Source organism: Wolffia australiana, chromosome 1 (genome assembly GCF_029677425.1).
Source record: "Wolffia australiana isolate 7733 chromosome 1, ASM2967742v1".
NCBI lineage: Eukaryota > Viridiplantae > Streptophyta > Magnoliopsida > Alismatales > Araceae > Wolffia > Wolffia australiana.
Genome location: NC_135835.1, coordinates 25,153,036 through 25,170,987, shown reverse-complemented (window position 1 = coordinate 25,170,987; position 17,952 = coordinate 25,153,036). Strand labels below are relative to the sequence as shown.

The window sequence follows — 17,952 nt, the reverse complement described above, 5'->3', positions numbered from 1 at the left end:
GCGCATGCAACTCAGCACCCGTGTGCGACTTTCTTCGCTCTTGGGGCATTCCGGTGATCCCTACCCCTATCCTCATTCAGCTAAAGGTTGTCCGTTGGTATCCACCTCCAATCGGCATCCTCAAATTGAATGTGGATGGCGCAGCTAAAGGGAACCCGGGGCCAGCAGGGGGAGGGGGTATCCTCAGCGATCATACATGGAGTATTCTCTTTGCTTTTTTCTCTTTGCTTTTTTCTCTTTCTATGGCATCCAAACTAATACAGTAGTCGAAGCCACGGCGATACTTGATGGTTTACTCCTCTGCGAGGAATGAAACCTTCATAATATCGTTGTAGAATCTGACTCACAAGTGTTAGTTGACATGCTCCGTGTAGGTACATGCTCCTAGTGGAGACTACGCCGTGTATGGCAGGACATCATGCGGTGCCGACGTCACACAATTAGCATTTGTCATCAATTACGAGAAGGCAACCAGACAGTAGATACCCTCGCCAACCACGCGGTACACATCCGCACCCCTTCTTCTCTTTCCTTTCTTGGCAGGCGCTCCCTCCGATAGCTAGGGGCTGCCATCGCGTCAACCATCTAGGATTGTCGATTGTCCGCGCGCGTTGCATACTATCGCCAGCAGGCCCGAGGGATTGGCGGATTGCGTGGAACACTCGAGGTGGGAGCGCTCATCCTTACACCTAATCCAAAGCCGTATCATCTCACACTAGCGGGGTGAACTAAGCCCACATCGAATGGATCCTCGCCACGCACCCCATCGTTGCCACTTGTTGGAGACGAGGACAGCTCCAACACTGCTCCACCATGGCCACTAGGGGGGCTCCAGTGAGATGTCGACGTGAGCACTTCTCCGAGCACCTGCCAGGTATCACTTATGTATCGTTTTATTTTCTGCACATAGGCATGGACGAGTGGGATCCGAGTGTAATTGGGATATTTATGCTCGCTCTACGCCTATAAACGTTGATAAACACTTCATTTTATAAATAAAATCACCCTGGGTGTCGTCCAAGGCACGGATGGATCGGTCTATGGGCACAACCCCAAGTTTGGTCATACCAGGCACGGTGTTTTTTGCTAAAAAATAAATAAATCATACTTGATTGATGTCATTTATCAAAAAAGTATGTATGATTGTTTTGGCTAAGCTACCTAAGTTGTAGTGAAAACTGTTACAATCCTTTATTCAGTTGATGATGAGTGCGATTGTTGACTATGTTGTCTTATAATAGTCAATTATTGAGGCAATAAGGTTGTGATGTAAAGTTGTCGGAATGATCAAATATGTCTACCCAAGTGGGGGACTGTTAGATCCTAATTCTGGGCTAACAATGTGTTACTATACATCTGTGGTTATCACAAGTTTAAAATATGCCATCTAATGTGAACTTAGAAGGATTAGGATTAAGGCATATTAATAATACTACAGGTATAAGTATGAGTAGAAACTGGATCAGTTGGAGAACCGTGGGACTATATTTAGTGGCTGACATGCTCACAGGGGTTTTATATTTAGTGGTTGTAGTCGCTGGATCAAGCAGTACGTGAGACCCTCAAGTGGCCCATAGGACACTTCTAAGGTTCAGAAGATCCGCTCCCATCCATCTTGCAAGATAAATTCCGGTATGCTAAGTTTCATTCCTTCATTTACAACCAACCCTTAAATGTGATGTTCAGTGAGAAGATTGAAGGCTCCTACATGTTATCGGAATCGTGTCTATTCTCATCATGAACAGGATGCCACTATACAAAAAAAACCCTTAAAGACTGCGAACATGATCTGGAGAAAAAAGGACTGACTACTGAGTTGACCGAGGGGGAAGCAAGTTCTTATTCTTCTCCATCTTCCTCCCCACGACGTGCCGATACGCAACGGTCAAGTGTTTACGAAGCCTGTTCAGATCAAGCCTCACTGTCTGCCCATCAAGATAGACTCTCTTAGTGACCTCCCAGCCTCTGCTATTCACAGCATCAGGGTTCACCAACACAGGGTCGTCCTTCTTGTATAACCTTGACAACGAGCTCTCATGAGGCTTGATCTTGTAAGCTATGTACTCAAGCCCCAATTTCTTCGCCGGCGAACCGTAGAAGGCCTCCGCCGCCCAATCCGTTCCCAACGCCACAACTTGAATGAACACCGCGCCGGGCCTCATGAACAGCAAGTGCGTCATCGCCGCGCCATGGACGCCGAACATGACGTCGCTCGAGTTCAACGCTCTGTACATCTTCGCCAGCTCCGTCGTCTTGTCCGGCCTTAGCAATTGCACTTCGAAGCCAATCTCCTTGCACAAAGCAACTAGCTCGTCTTCGTTCTCCAGCCCTCTAGACCCGTTTCTGGAGATGATGGCCAGCTTCGGCATAGAAGAAACGGGGAGTTGAGTCTTCTCTGAGCGTTGAATCTCGCTGATTCGTGGGCGGAAAGAGTCATCGAGAAATCTACGGAAGTCGAAGATGGTTAGATTCTCAGACGGGTCTATGGCGAGCTCGCCATGGATTCTCAATCCGACGGTCGTTTCCGGGAAGCAGTGGGTGCGGTTATCTTTTGAGAAGTCTATGGGAGGGTAGTCGGAGAGGAGACGGAGGATGTCCTTGTACTTGGTGACCCACCAGTCGTGGTACTCGAGAATGAGAAAGACTACGCGGCGGTTGAACTGGCGAGAAGTGATGAAGAGAGGGATGATCCCGTCGTTGAACTCGTGGTAGACGTTGCCGGTGTAGCCGCCGGTGGAGAAGACGACCGCGGGGACGTCGTGGATAACGTCGCAGCGGGTTTTCTCTGCGTCGTTGGAGGAGGCGAGAGTGAGCTCGTCGATGGTGTTCATCACGCTGGCTTCCCATTTCCTCGTGTAAGGGCGGATTTTCTGAGGTGGAACGGAGCTGTTGAAGAGCAGAATGGATGAGGTGAAAGAGCTGGTGCGGACGTCGCCGCGGATCACGCAGACGTCGGTGCGGTTGTGGCTTCGATCGCAGCAGATGGAGTTGTTCGCCGTGGCGGAACATGGTAAAGGCGCCTCTTTTTTAGTGTTTTTGGATTGCCGATCAAGCTCGACGTTTTCAGTCTGGCCTGGTCAAGAAAGATTGTGAAGCTCAGAAAATTGAAAGAGAAGGTGTTGGACTATCTGTTACAGATTATTGGCAATTTAGCACTATTCTTAAGAGTCGTAGAAGACGGAAGGAACGGCTGAAAGACGGTTGTCAACTTATTGTAATTCGTAAATCACCGATGATTAACGGCACGAAACGGAACGGAAGGAACAAAGGCTTCCGTCCTCTCCTTCTGATGACCTTCGTCCATCCACGAGACTTAATCCTAAGTTCCTAAGACTATATAACTAGACAGAGAGGAGAGAGAAAGAAAGAGAGAGTAGAGCGATGAGAGAGAGGAGAGAGAGCCGAGAGGCGAGAGAGAGGGAGCAGAGAGGAGAGAAAGATGAGAGAGAGCAGAGAGGAGAGAGACGCGAGAGAGTAAGGAGGAGAGAGGGTGAAAGAGGGAGTGGCCGGAGTGCAGAGGAGAGATGAGAGATGGAGAGAGGGAGAGTAGACAAGAGAGAGTAGAGAGGACAGAGAGAGAGGGAAAGAAAGAGAGAGTACAGAGGAGAGCGAGGAGAGAAGAAGAAAGAGAGAGTACAGAGGAGAGAGGAAGAAAGAGAGATAAGAGAGGAGAGAGAGGAGAGAGGAAGAAAGACAGAGTACAGAGGAGAGAGGAAGAAAGAGAGAGTAGATAGGAAGAGAGAGAGAATTAGAGAGGAGAGAGGAAGAAAGAGAGAATTAGAGAGGAAAGAGGAAGAAAGAGAGAATTAGAGAGGAGAGAGGGAGAAAGCGAAAAATAGAGAGGAGAGCGGAAGAAAGAGATTAGAAAGGAGAGAGGAAGAAAGAGATAGTAGAGAGAGTACAGAGGAGAGAGGAAAAAAGAGAAATTATAGAGGAAGAAAGAGAGAGTGGAGAGAGAGCGAAAGGAGAGAGAAAGAAAGAGAAATTAGAGAGGAGAGAGGAAGAAAGAGAGAGTGGAGAGAGAGAGAGAGGAAGAAAGAGAAATTAGAGAGGAGAGAGGAACAAAGATAGAGTGGAGAGAGAGAGAGAGAGGAAGAAAGAGAAATTAGAGAGGAGAGAGGAAGAAAGAGAGTGGAGAGAGAGAGTGGAGAGAGAGAGAGGAAGAAAGAGAAAAGAGAGAGGAGAGAGGAAGAAAGATAGAGTGGAGAGAGAGAGAGAGGAAGAAAGAGAAATTAGAGAGAAGAGAGGAAGAAAGAGAGTGGAGAGAGAGAGAGAGGAAGAAAGAGAAATTAGAGAGGAGAGAGGAAGAAAGAAAGAGTGGAGAGAGAGAGAGAGCAAGAAAGAGAAATTAGAGAGGAGAGAGGAAGAAAGAGAGAGTGGAGAGAGAGAGAGAGGAGCTTACAGATTGATGAAGGAAGGGTGGAGATGGAGCTGCCTATGAGCAGGTGGGGACCGACGAGGAGGCTAAGAGAGACAAGACATAAGACGGAGAATAGTTGAAGAAGATGGCGCCGCCGCTTTGCTGCCTGATGACGGCGGGGGCTCGCATAAATATTTTCTTCTTCATCCCCTGCGTGGTGGTGCGGGCTTAGACGGTGCTGTTGCGCTACCATCGTCGTTCTCGGGAAGGAAGCCAAATCACCCATGGCAACAGAAAAGCTCATGGCCTAAGGAAGCTCCGAGGAGTTTATGAAAATCATATCAGAAAAGAGAGAAATAGAGAGAGGAGAGATGTGAGACAAAGAAAGACTGACACAGATATATTGGAATGGCGTGAGCTCTTGGCACTCATTCGGTCAAATAACGCGGTGACGAGCCCGCGGGAATACGCTGAGTTCGCCGAGGATTTTCTCAACTTAAAAACATTATAAAAATGTCAACCAGTCAAAGAATACGTGCCTTCTATGTAACCTACGTCAAAGAGAACCGATCTATCGTCGCAAATATGACGAAGATGAAGAACTTTTTAATGGGCCTTCTCAATTGAGCTTCTAAACAAGGATATGAAGCTATGAAACGCTATTAAAAAATCACAAAGCTTCCGGCCTGGAAGCCTGGTCTCAGCCGGCACGGAGACGAGAAGACTGCGTAAACTACGGCGTATCCATGTCTCCTTTTTTATTTATGATTCTCTGACTATTCATTAGTTTGCTTCCGCGAGAACTTCGTTCTCTGATTCTCTAGTAAACCATTCACTTCCTTCCCAGATGTGTTAAAATTATGGGGGAATACTACGTATCAGCATCAACTCCCGTTTTTGTCAGCCAGGCAGCATGAACTTTCATACTTGTTCAAAAAATAGCACGAACCAATAAGAAGACGCCAAGTGGCGTCTTCTTATTTTTCTTAGTCAGCGATGGTCAAGTGCTGACGTGGTAGCCAGGTGGATTCCACCGTGGTAGCCAGGTGGACTCCACGGTGGCATCCACATCTCCGGCCGCCGACGGCGCCTGTCTCCGGCCGCCGACGCCGCCGCGCGTCTCCGGCTGCCGACGCCACCGCACGTCTCCGGCCGCCGATGCCGCGCGTCTCCGGCCGCCGACGCTTCCTCTCTTTTGATAATGACGTCTTCTTCTTGTCAAACCGCAGAGAAGAAGGACGAAGAGGAGGAGAAGAAGAAGAAGAAGAAGAAGAAGAAGAAGAAGAAGAAGAAGCAGAAGGAGAAGGAGAAGGAGGAGGAGAAGGAGAAGGAGATGAAGAAGGAGAATGAGAAGGAGAAGGAGAAGGAGAAGGAGGAGAAGAAGAAGAAGAAGGAGAGGAGAAGGAGAAGAAGAAGAAGAAGACGCCATAATCAAAAGAGAGGAAGCGTCGGCAGCCAGAGACACGTTGCGGCGTCGGCGGCCGGAGACGCGCGTTGCGGCGTCGGCGGCCGGATACGCGCGTTGTGGAGTCGGCGGCCGGAGACGCATGTTGCGGCGTCGGCGGCGTCGGCGGGCGGAGACGTGCGGCGGCGTCGGCGGCCGGAGACGCGCAGTGTCGGCGGCCGAAGATGTGGATGCCACCGTGGAGTCCACCTGGCTACCACGGTGGAATCCACCTGGCTACCACGTCAGCACTTGACCATCGCTGACAACAAAAAAAAAAGACGCCACTTGGCGTCTTCTTATTGGTTCGTGCTATTTTTTGAACAAGTATCAAATGCCTGACAAAAACTGGAGTTCATGCTGATACGTAGTATTCCCCCTAAAATTATTTACCGTCCTCTCTTTCAAAATTTATACGCCTTGATATATTTAGAAATTCTCTCTCTCCGTGTCTTACCAAGGGCGCTCGTTCTGTCTCCCAACTTTCATCCCAGACAGCCTTCTTTCTCTCTAACTTTCTTCCCAACGAAGTTCTCCCTCAAACTTACTTACCAGAGACGTTCTCCCTCTAACTTTCTTCCAAAAGAAACTTATCATGTCTCTACATCCGTTTTTGCTGTTTTTCACTGTCCGCCCCTTATCCTTTTGCGAACCCGTCGTCCAGAGAATTTCCCACATGTTTCTTGCAGTCTTTCGCCTATTCTCAGTCATATTCATCTTTCCGAGAACTACTCTCGTTTTCTTGTCTTTCACTGCATCTATATTCCTGGATCGTCCTGAACGTGGACGAAGGAAGGGACGGGATGAATTTTGTCCAGTCCTGCATCTGAATTTAGCTCAACGACGAAGGAGGGGCCGGTTTTTCGTCCACCGACAAAAAAACCATCCCGTCCAATAATCTCGAGACGGTTTTTCGTCTCGTCCAGTCCTCCCGGAACAAATTTTTGTTTTGAAATTTGTCCCGGACGAAAACGACCTGTTATATATTTTTAATATATTAATATAGAATTTTCTAAGTATTTTGAGAAAATATGGAGGAGAGAAAGTGCAAATGGACATATGTACAATTAAATCTGAGCGGGGTCAGTTTGCACGTGCAAAAAAACACAAGGACCTTGATGCAAATTTTCATAACAAGACCATGTCATGAGATCTCAACCGTCCAATCCTACATCCGATGTTAGCTCAGGGACGAAGGACGGGCCGATTTTTCGCCCACCGACAAAAAAACCGTCCTGTCCAATAATCTCGGGACAACTTTTCGTCCCGTCTAGTCCTCCTGGAACAAATTTTTATTTTGAAATTTGTCCCGGACGGAAAAGACCTGTTATATATTTTTAATATATTAATATAGAATTTTCTAAGTATTTTGAGGAAATATGGAGGAGAGAAAATGCAAATGGACATATGTACAATTAAATCTGAGCGGGGTCAGTTTGCACGTGCAAAAAAACACAAGGACCTTGATGCAAATTGTCATAACAAGACCACGTGGTGAGATCTCAACCGTCCAGTCCTACGTCCGATGTTAGCTTAGGGACGAAGGACGGGCCGATTTTTCACCCACCGACAAAAAAACCGTCCTGTTCAATAATCTCGGGACGTTTTTTCGCCCCGCCCAGTCCTCCCAGAACAAATTTTTGTTTTGAAATTTGTCCCGGACGGAAACGACCTGTTATATATTTTTAATATATTAATATAGAACTTTCTAAGTATTTTGAGGAAATATGGAGGAGAGAAAGTGCAAATGGACATATGTACAATTAAATCTGAGCGGGGTCAGTTTGCACGTGCAAAAAAACACAAGGACCTTGATGCAAATTTTCATAACAAGACCACGTCATGAGATCTCAACCATCCAATCCTACGTCTGATGTTAGCTCAAGGACGAAGGACGGGCCGATTTTTCGCCCACCGACAAAAAAACCGTCCCGTCCAATAATCTCGGGACGGTTTTTCGTCCCGTCCAGTCCTCCCGGAACAAATTTTTATTTTGAAATTTCTCCGGGACAGAAAAGAACTGTTATATATTTTTAATATATTAATATAGATATTTCTAAGTATTTTGAGGAAATATGGAGGAGAGAAAATGCAAATGGACATATGTACAATTAAATCTGAGCGGGGTCAGTTTGCACGTGCAAAAAAACACAAGGACCTTGATGCAAATTTTCATAACAAGACCACGTCATGAGATCTCAACCGTCCAATCCTACATCCGATGTTAGCTCAGGGACGAAGGACGGGCCGATTTTTCGCCCACCGATAAAAAAACCGTCCCGTCCAATAATCTCGGGACGGTTTTTCGTCCCGTCCAGTCCTCCCGGAACAAATTTTTATTTTGAAATTTCTCCGGGACAGAAAAGAACTGTTATATATTTTTAATATATTAATATAGATATTTCTAAGTATTTTGAGGAAATATGGAGGAGAGAAAATGCAAATGGACATATGTACAATTAAATCTGAGCGGGGTCAGTTTGCACGTGCAAAAAAACACAAGGACCTTGATGCAAATTGTCAAAACAAGACCACGTGATGAGATCTCAACCGTCCAGTCCTACGTCCGATGTTAGCTCAGGGACGAAGGACGGGCCGATTTTTCGACCATCGACAAAAAAACCGTCCTGTCCAATAATCTCAGGACGGTTTTTCTCCCCGTCCAGTCCTCCCGGAACAAATTTTTGTTTTGAAATTTGTCTCGGACGAAAAAGATCTGTTATATATTTTGAATATATTAATATAGAATTTTCTAAGTACTTTGAGGAAATATGGAGGAGAGAAAATGCAAATGGACATTTGTACAATTAATTCTGAGCGGCGTTAGTTTGCACGTGCAAAGAAACACAAGGACCTTGATGCAAATTGTCATAAGGAGACCATGTGGCGAGATCTCAACCGTCCAGTCCTACGTCCGATGTTAGCTTAGGGACAAAGGACGGGATGGTTTTTCGTCCACTGACAAATAAACCGTCCCGTCCAATAATCTCGCGACGGTTTTTCGTTCTCTTGAGTCCTGCCGGGATGAATTTTTATTTCAAAATTCATTTCAGACGTAAAAAACCCATTATATATTTTTAATATATTAATATAGAATTTTTAAGTATTTTGAGGAAGTATGGAGGAGGTAGAATGCAAATGGACAAATGTATAATTAATTTTGAGCGGGGTCAGTTTGCAAGTGTGAAAAAACACAAGGACCTTGATGCAAATTGTTATAACGAGACCACGTGGTGAGATCTCAACCGTCTAGTCCTATGTGCGATGTTAGCTCAGGGACAAAGGATGGGACGATTTTTCGTCCACCGACAAGAAGACTGTCGTAGTCCACCCCGCTATCATGATTGTCAGATCAGTGTGAGCACTCCCACCTCGAGTGCTCCACGCGATTTGCCACTCCTGCGAGGCCTCATTCAAAAGTGTGCGGCACGTGCGGAGGTTCAACAAGCCAAGACATTCGACGCAATAGCATACCCTAGCAGTCAGAGGGAGTGCCTGCCAAGAAAGGTAAAGGGAGGAAGGGAGTCGTGTGTGTACCACATGGTTGGTGAGGGCATCTGCTGTTTGGTTGCCCTCTCGCAGCCGATGATGAATGCTAGTTATGTGAGGGCGGCACCGCATGATGTCCTGCCATGCACGGTGTAGTTGCCATTGGGAGCATATACCTACATGAAGCATGTCGACTAACACTTGTGAGTTTGATTCTACAACGATATTATGAAAGTTTAATTCCTCGCAGAGGAGTAAACCATCACGTATCGCCATAGCTTCGGATACTGTGTTAGTTTGTACGCCATGGAAAGAGGAGAAAGCAAAGATAATACTCCCTGTATGATCCAGGAGGATACCACCTCCTCCTGCTAGCCCACAGTTCTCTTTGGACGCACCATCCACATTCAGTTTGAGGCTCCCAAGTGGCGGTGGGTGCCAATGGATCATCTATAGCTGAATGCGGATAGGGGGTCACCGGAATGCCCCACGCATGAAGGAGAGCGCATCCAAGTGCTGAGCTACAGTCGCGAGTGGGGATGAGACGGTGGATGCGTCGTATCCACAACTTGACGCGACACATGATATCCACGGCGCGCATGGGAGTCCCTACAAAACGAGAAGAATTTTGCCCCTTCCATATGACAAACTCAAATAAGGGTAGTCATTTCCATGTATTATTCATCTCAAATCTCGTAAAAGTAAGTACAACATTGCCAAAAATGCTTATTTTGCATAGTAATGAGATCATGCCTTTTCACTTTCCCAATGATTAAAAAGCTTACATTTTCTACTTAATTAATGTTTCCATCAATGCTTTGACATGCATTTCACAAGTTATACAGTTTGGGATGTACCTTTAAGACGATTTGAGGGATATTTCTAACCCCCACTTGACTCATTGGGTCAAGTGGGATATGAATCTAACGATTTCCCTAGTGTGTTGACTCTTCAGGTCAAGGTTGACTTTAGATGGTCATAAAATTACAAAATTTTATGGGGAAGTCAAGATAGGAGTCTTGAGGCTTGGGTCAAATTTTCAAGTCAAAAGGAGCAATGAATAAAAAGATGAATGCTAACCAGTGGAGTTGACTCAATCGATAGGCTTGGTATGAAGGAGCTTGAAGGAGACCTTCTAGAATGTCCTTGGAGGCTTCCAAGTTGATCAAGACACATGAGGGTGACTCCAGCTGGCAGATCTTGATTGGAGGAGAGCCCAAGGTTGAGATCCAGCCCAGGATCCATGAGGTGGAACCCATCCACCCATCCATTCCAGCGCAAATCCAAGGGCTAGAGATGACTTGTAACTAACTCTAACCAACTTGTTCTTTTCCCTTCCCATTGGTTAGAGTTAGTTGTAACTAACTATAGCCAGTTGTAATCTGGTTGGTTGGGGCCTGATCACCTGAATTGAGGCCTCAAGAACTCAATCGCGGACGTTCATCCATAATCCAACCACCAAGAATGGCTGAAACAAACACATGTATCCCTATAAAAGGGCCCCCCTCACCCTCCTTGAGGGCATCCAGGAATTCAGTATTGTTTTGTTCACTTTCTTTCTTTTCTGAGCTTGTTCCTGGGTCCACCTTCATTCTGGAGGTGCAAGGAGTCTTCTAGGAGCGTCCTGGATCTCAAGCCAATTTGTAGGGAGCTAGAGAGACAACCTTTGGCCCTTTGGGGTCTGACAATAAAGGTTACGTGCTTCTTCTCATCCTATCTCCTCCTGGAATTTTCCTAAGCTTCTTGGGTATGCTTAGGCCGATAGCCAATGTGTCAAGCTTTCCAACGCCTACTCAACGTGTCAAACCGATATCTGGAACTCCAGATATCGTCGTTTTGGTCCACCACACGTGAGAGGACCTCTGCCCACGCGACCAGCGGTGGAGCGCTGAAGCGTCAGCGCACAAGAGGCCCTTCCGCCCGCCCATTCAGTGGCGTAAGCGCCCACATTGTGCGCTATCTCTCTCTTACTCTCCTTTTCTCACTCAATTAAATTCAGAATTTTTTATCTCTCCCTAGGGACGATACAAATTCTGAAAAAATTCTCAAAAATCATTCTCGGTCTAAGCTTTCTACGGAAATTTTTTTACACTTGCTAAAATTCATATCATCTTTATTAGTTGAACATAAACCTGCTTAATCACTAAAAACATTACAAAAGAGGTTTATACAAATTTTGAACTTGAAATAGTAATTGAAATTCATCCTAACTAGTTACCTAGCTCCCCGAGGGATCAACCCTTATACTAGTAAGGAAATGAAATTATTGATTGGTACTTAACTATCCTTACAAACGACTTAAGATCAATTTTAACCCTTAGTTTTGACCAATCACCATATCTCCCATAGTAAATAAGCTATGGTGATATGTAAGATAGGGCTCCATTTAGAGCATATTGGTAAGAGAAATATCTTTCCAAAACACTCCAACGGGGTCAGTGGAATATGAAGGAATGGGCGCCAAAGGTGCGTGATTTGGCGCCAACATTCTATGGCTGTCTCGCTATGGAAAAAAAGATGTTCCATAGTCTCAATATGTGGAAATGCGGGACAACAATTGCAACGTGAGGTGAGAGAGTGGCCTAGACGGATCCCGTGATCATTAGTTAGGAGGCCACGGTGTACGAGTCTCTAGAGGAAAAAGGAGATGCGAGTGAAGATCATCGGGTGCCAGATGCGGCGACCCTAGTGCTGGATGGCGGATTTATCATGGAAATACTCCTAAAAAGAACTCCATGAGTACGCACCGTCGAGTGTGAGCGTCCAAATAGCACAGTCGGGGGTGGACCCGATTGAAGTGTTCTGGACCTGGGGTGACATGGCGGAGGGGAGGCCATGTTGCTCCCATAGGTGTGGTGTGTTGCCCATAAGCAGCTGGGCCGACGTGAGTTGCACTCGATGCGCTACAAAGCGGGGAGGGCGAGCGAAAGGCGGGTCAGCGTGCCAAGTATCAAACCAAGCACTAATCGTACATCGGCCTATACGCCAATATGTGACATGGGCAATCTCAAGCCACTATCGCTGCTACGTTTGCCATCTCCGATGGCCCCAGATATCCATCTCTCAACGGGCCCACTCGCCTTACTTAGCGGAAATAAAACTTACCAATAGGGAGTGTGTGGTGCGCATGCGTCATACGAGTTTCTTTTGAAGCATGTCCTGGACATCTGAGAGGCGTCTGATCCCTAAACCCCCCTCAGTCATCGGCCGACATGCTTTCTCCCAAGAGACCCAATGATGGCGACGCTCGCCCTCGAGGTGACCAGACCATAAGAAATGTGCACATAGTCATTCCACTGAGCGGAGGACTGTGAGAGATAGCGAGTGGACCGCAAGGGTATGTAGCGGGATACTCATGAGGACATGTCGAATAAGTTGGATGCGTCCTCCAGGAGATAGAAAATGAAGTTTCCATCCCTCAAGTTTCTTTCTCAATTTGGCCAAAAGGGTATCAAAGTAATGATGCCTAGCGCGTCCGAGAAAGATAAGGCATCCGAGATAGTAGAAAGGGAGACATCCTCGTGAGTAGCAGCTAGAGTGTTGGATTATTTGAGAGCGCTTTGTAGTGGTGGAAGGACCAACTATAAAGCTACTCTTTGAGGCATTGACAAGCTGGTCCGAGGCTTGCTCGTACGTACTGAGGACGCTCATAAATTCCTTAATGGATTTTTTGGATCCATTAAGGAAAAGGATGACATCATCCGCAAAGAGTGAGGGTGGGAGGATCGGGCATCCCCTTTTCATAAAATATGGTTGGATTAGGCCATGATCGATCGCACGTGTGAGCAATCGACTGAAGACCTCCTCCATCAATATTAAAACGGTGGGTGAGATAGGATTACCTTGCCGTAGACCTCTCGTGGTCGTGAAGAAGCCAGTGGAATTTCCATCCATCATGAGAGAGAAATGATTCTTTCAAATGCAGGCATCGACTATATCGATGAATGCACCAGTGAACCCAAAGTGACATAACACTTGGGTAAGAAAATTCCACTCGACTCGATCGAAGGCCTTCTCCATATCTAGTTTGATGATGACATTTGAGCCCCGAATATGAGCGTCTAGTGACTGGGCTAGCTCATGAACTAGCATGATATTGTCATGGATCTCTCGACCCCTGACAATACCACACTGTTCAAGCGAGATAAGTCTATCGAGAAAGTGCCCTAGTCGATTTGTAATGATCTTGGATGGAATTTTGTAGCATTAATTACAAAGACTAATGGGGCGAAAGTCCCGAAAGGAAATTGGAGTGTCCACTTTTGGAATGAGCGCTAGAAAAGTGGATTTCCAACTTCGCAGGAAGACTTTCCGCGTGAACACCTCCTTGATTGCAAGCACCAAGTCAGTGCCTACGATATCCCAGCATGTAGTGTAGAATTCTGTGAAAAATCCATATGGTCCTAGGGCCTTGTTCCTACCCAAGGAAAAAATGACCTCCTTAATCTCTGCTCGGGTAGGAAGGACTGTGAGAAGTGCACTATCTTGGTCGGTCACCAAGTGAGGGATAGACGCAAGGATGTCGCTACTCACAACAGTTGGTTGTGAGGATTCGCGGCATGTCAAGCCCTGGTAAGGTTCTTCGCTTTGCATCAAATTAAACCACATGCTCCATCGCTTGTGCGGGCCCCCGTCAATTCCTTTGAGTTTCATTCTTGCGAACGTACTCCCCAAGGGGGATACTTAACGCGTTAGCTACAGCACTGCACGGGTCGATACGCACAGCGCCTAGTATCCATCGTTTACGGCTAGGACTACTGGGGTATCTAATCCCATTCGCTCCCCTAGCTTTCGTCTCTCAGTGTCAGTGTCGGCCTAGTAGAGTGCTTTCGCCATTGGTGTTCTTTCCGATCTCTACGCATTTCACCGCTCCACTGGAAATTCCCTCTGCCCCTACCGTACTCCAGCTTAGTAGTTTCCACCGCCTGTCCAGGGTTGAGCCCTGGGATTTGATGACGGACTTGAAAAGCCACATACAGACGCTTTATGCCCAATCATTCCGGATAACGCTTGCATCCTCTGTCTTACCGCGGCTACTGGCATAGAGTTAGCCGATGCTTATTCCTCAGATACCGTCATTGCTTCTTCTCCGAGAAAAGAAGTTCAGGACCCGGCAGCCAATTGCTGACTCTGAATAAGTAGCCCAGCAATAAGCTCAATTTTTCCATAAGGGGCGGGGTTGCGCGCGAGCCGAGTGACGTAGGTGCACAAGAGTACTTCGCGCCACAACCATCTCTTTTTTATAGGTTCTACATTTCCATTAGAGCTTGCAATAATATATATGAATGACTCGCTATTCACTTGGTTTATGGTCAATAATAAGATGTTGTTATGTAGGAAAGATGGCCGAGTGGTTCAAGGCGTAGCATTAGAACAGCTATGTAGTTGTTTACCGAGTCATAAAATGACCTCTCGAGGTACAAAAAAAATCAAAATTTATGATGTTATATTATAAAAAGAAAGAAGAGAAAGAACTGGGCGCCTACATAACGGGTTGCTTGCTTACCAAGCGAGAAACCGGAAAGCGCGCTACATAACGGGTTTTTCTAACACTTCTCCACTCCTAAGCGCGGTGATAATACTCCACTCCTGCAGCTGCTAGTTGGGTGGGGTCCCGACTATATGTCTCTAATAGTGTCGTATGATTAGGACGTGCTCTATGACGTATTGAAGCGTGAAAGAAACATGTGTTTTTATCACCTTCTCATAGCCATTGGACACACGACTTCTAGAGATAGAAAATCTCCTGGCGACGTATAGCGTCCTCAAGCTGCTTTCTAAGGTGAACCTGGTGCTCTCCCACGTCGCCCGTCCAACCATCCTACAACTGTCGCTCGATAGCAGCTAGTTCCTGCTTGAGTGCTTCGACCTGTGCGTGTATGTCTCCAAAGACATGTTGATTCCACCATTTAAGGTGGAACTTGAGATTCCTCAGTCTGTAACTGAAGTTCTGCATAGGTGATGTAGAGATCAGTCCATGCCAATTGCTTCGTATATAACAATGGAAGTCGGTGTGCTCTAACCACATGGCTTGGAATCAGAATGGAGGGCGACGGATTCAGTTGCTGGAGTCTAGGAGAAGGAGGATCAGTGAGTGGTCCGAGTAATATCGCGGTAGGATCTCAATCGTGATGGTGCAATACATTAGTGCCGTACTATTGGTAAAACAACGATCGAGTCGTTCGTACATACGTGCATCCGCCTGACGTTCATTAAACCAGGCCCACTACTCACCTATGGTAGGCGACTCCACTTGTGACGCCTGATGGATAAAGTCGTTAAACGTTTGCATAGTTCATGACCGAGTTGGGCGGCCTCTCTAGCGCTCTCTAACTGCCCGTATGCAGTTGAAAACCCCAACTATAAACCAAAGGAGATCCACAAGCCGTGAGTGGGAATGGGCATGTAAGGTGAGTTCCTCCCAGAGGGCCTCCTGCTCTAGTTGTCTATTCGGGGTGTAAATGACAGTAAGCGAGTAAGGCTTCGGGGAGTACGGTACGTCAAAAGTGACGTACCGGGTCCTTTAGCTAGTAGCACCAACGAATAATCTCGCTTCCAAAGAAGCCAGAGCTTATTTGAGGAATGACAATAAACATGATCCATTCTGAGTTTCCTCGCTGTGGAGTGGGAATGATCCGATGTTGTCATTTGTTCAATAAGCCAAACTATCCCTAAGTTATGCTTTTTTATTAGTGAAAGGAGATGTGACTGGGTTATAGGGTTACCAATCATGTACAATTCCAAACAAGACTTGGAATCATAAAACTACCAGCTCATGTGACGCACCCTCGATCGGGTGTTGTATATGCGACATGTATGGGAGGCATCCGAACGATGTTCCAGAGGGGGAGAGGCATCCACGTCTGAATCCTCAGAGAGAGAGACATCGTCCTCCTCCTCTCATGTGGAATCCTGACCACTAGTACCTCCGCAAGTGTCCTCCGAACTAGTGAGTGAAGCCTGACAATTGTCAAGCGTTCCACTTGCTAGAAAGGGAGATGTGATGGATGGAGGTCAGGCATGGAGGTGAGTATATCAGGTGAGGGAGGAGTGTGGCTAGGGTGGCGCCGTAAGCTAGGGATGGGGATGGATGGTGAGCGGGGTGGGGGGGGGGAGGACATATGTACAATTAATTCTGAGAGGCATCAGTTTGCATGGGCAAAAAAACACAAGGACCTTGATGCAAATTATCATAACGAGACCACGTGGTGAGATCTCAACCGTTGGAAGCGAATCTGGCGGTTTTCATCCACATCCGTCCGAGACCTCCGAACGATTGGTTTTTTCGTCCCACGGGACAAAAACCGTCCCGTTTGGTGGTCCCTAGGATGAATTTTCATCCCAAAATTTGTGCATATCCTCGGACGGGACAATCTTTTTGTCCCAGGACAAGAAACTCGTCCCGTCCGAGGATATGAACTATTACTGTATCATTTACTCTCTAAGGACGTCTCTTAGGTTCCATCAAAACTTCTCGCTCACTCTTCACTTCTCCATCTATTTGTCTCGTCAGAAGGTACGGCTCTCTCTCTCCATTCGTCTTGTCGGTTCTTATGGTTCACTCTATAATGAGGAATCGTCTTGTTTTCGACGCCTCTAGTTTTGGGGATGTTTAAGATGAAAGGCTAAAGGAAAATAGGAGAAACTAAACAGGAGATTGCGGTTCCTATCTTCACCCTATGAATAGGTTGGACGTTGAAGCATAAAACATACTTGTTTATTTACAAACCTCGCTAATTCAGCGAATCAAACAAACCTAAAAATCATTAAGGAAAATATCGCTGGTTCCAATAATTTTATTATCCATCAGTTTTTATTTATCTATCAGTCTATCTTTTCTTTATAATTGATATGGGTCGATGAGATGGGGCAATTTACGAAAAATTGGGTTTACTGACATAAATGATATGATTTAATCGTTATAAGTTGCTCAAACAATTCCAAATAATGCCCTAGGCTTGCTTAGATATGTTTCTTGGAACTAGACATAGTTGTTTGGTTCCTTTTGTGTGAATTGTTTGTTCTGTTTGGTTTTTTGAACAGAACACTATCAAATTCGAATAGATCATCGCACAAACCCATATGTGGTTGTATTGTTTGTTTTGTGCAAATATTGTTCTAATTTTTTTCAAATGTGTGAATTTTGTTCGAATGTGCAAATTTTGTTTGTTTTTGTACAAAAAAATAATAGAACAAAGAACAAGGCCCTGTGCGGTTATTTTGTGCAATTTTTTTTGTTCATTTCAAACAAACAGAACAGCACAGCCATGTCTACTTGGAATTAGTGATCCCCTAATAATATTCTCTACATGAAGACACAGGTTACATTTAATTTGTGTGGGTACTCCTTTGTCTCCATCTGGGTGTAGTCGTATTGATTCTATTTTATGGTCCATCAAGGTCCTTTGGGTTTATTCCTCGGAATATTGGTATGTTTTGAGAATTCAAGATCACATAGAGAAGATCAAGGAGGAATAGAGGGAAGAAAAGTGGAAGAGAGTAAGAGCGAATGACGCTAGAGAAGGCTAACGATCATTGCTATTCGACAAATATAGATTGTTACTGAAGAGATTCAGCCGCTGGCTGATTTGGGATTGAAGAAGACATAGAAGCATATAATGAGAAGAAGATAAGTAGAGGTACAGACGAGAGATACAGA

General features: G+C 45.9%; 1 protein-coding gene and 1 pseudogene across 1 annotated transcript; both read right to left on the bottom strand.

The window, feature by feature from the left end:
• Positions 1-1,623: 1,623 nt before the first annotated feature.
• Positions 1,624-4,736, bottom strand: LOC144712327 (xylan glycosyltransferase MUCI21-like). Its single transcript, XM_078586575.1, has 2 exons — positions 4,403-4,736; positions 1,624-3,073 (listed from the first exon to the last, which is right to left on the bottom strand). The coding sequence occupies exons 1-2, from the start codon at positions 4,662-4,664 to the stop codon at positions 1,809-1,811; spliced, it is 1,527 nt and encodes a 508-aa protein (XP_078442701.1). The 5' UTR covers positions 4,665-4,736; the 3' UTR covers positions 1,624-1,808.
• Positions 4,737-13,966: 9,230 nt separating this feature from the next.
• LOC144714192 (18S ribosomal RNA) lies at positions 13,967-14,475 on the bottom strand (annotated as a pseudogene).
• Positions 14,476-17,952: the final 3,477 nt, after the last annotated feature.

Coding starts and splice junctions, on each gene's coding strand:
- LOC144712327 (XM_078586575.1), bottom strand. CDS start 4,664: ATGAGCTTTTCTGTTGCCATGGGTGATTTGGCTTCCTTCCCGAGAACG. Junction 3,074..4,402: donor CACCCTTCCTTCATCAATCT/GTAAGCTCCTCT, acceptor TTTCTTGACCAG/GCCAGACTGAAAACGTCGAG.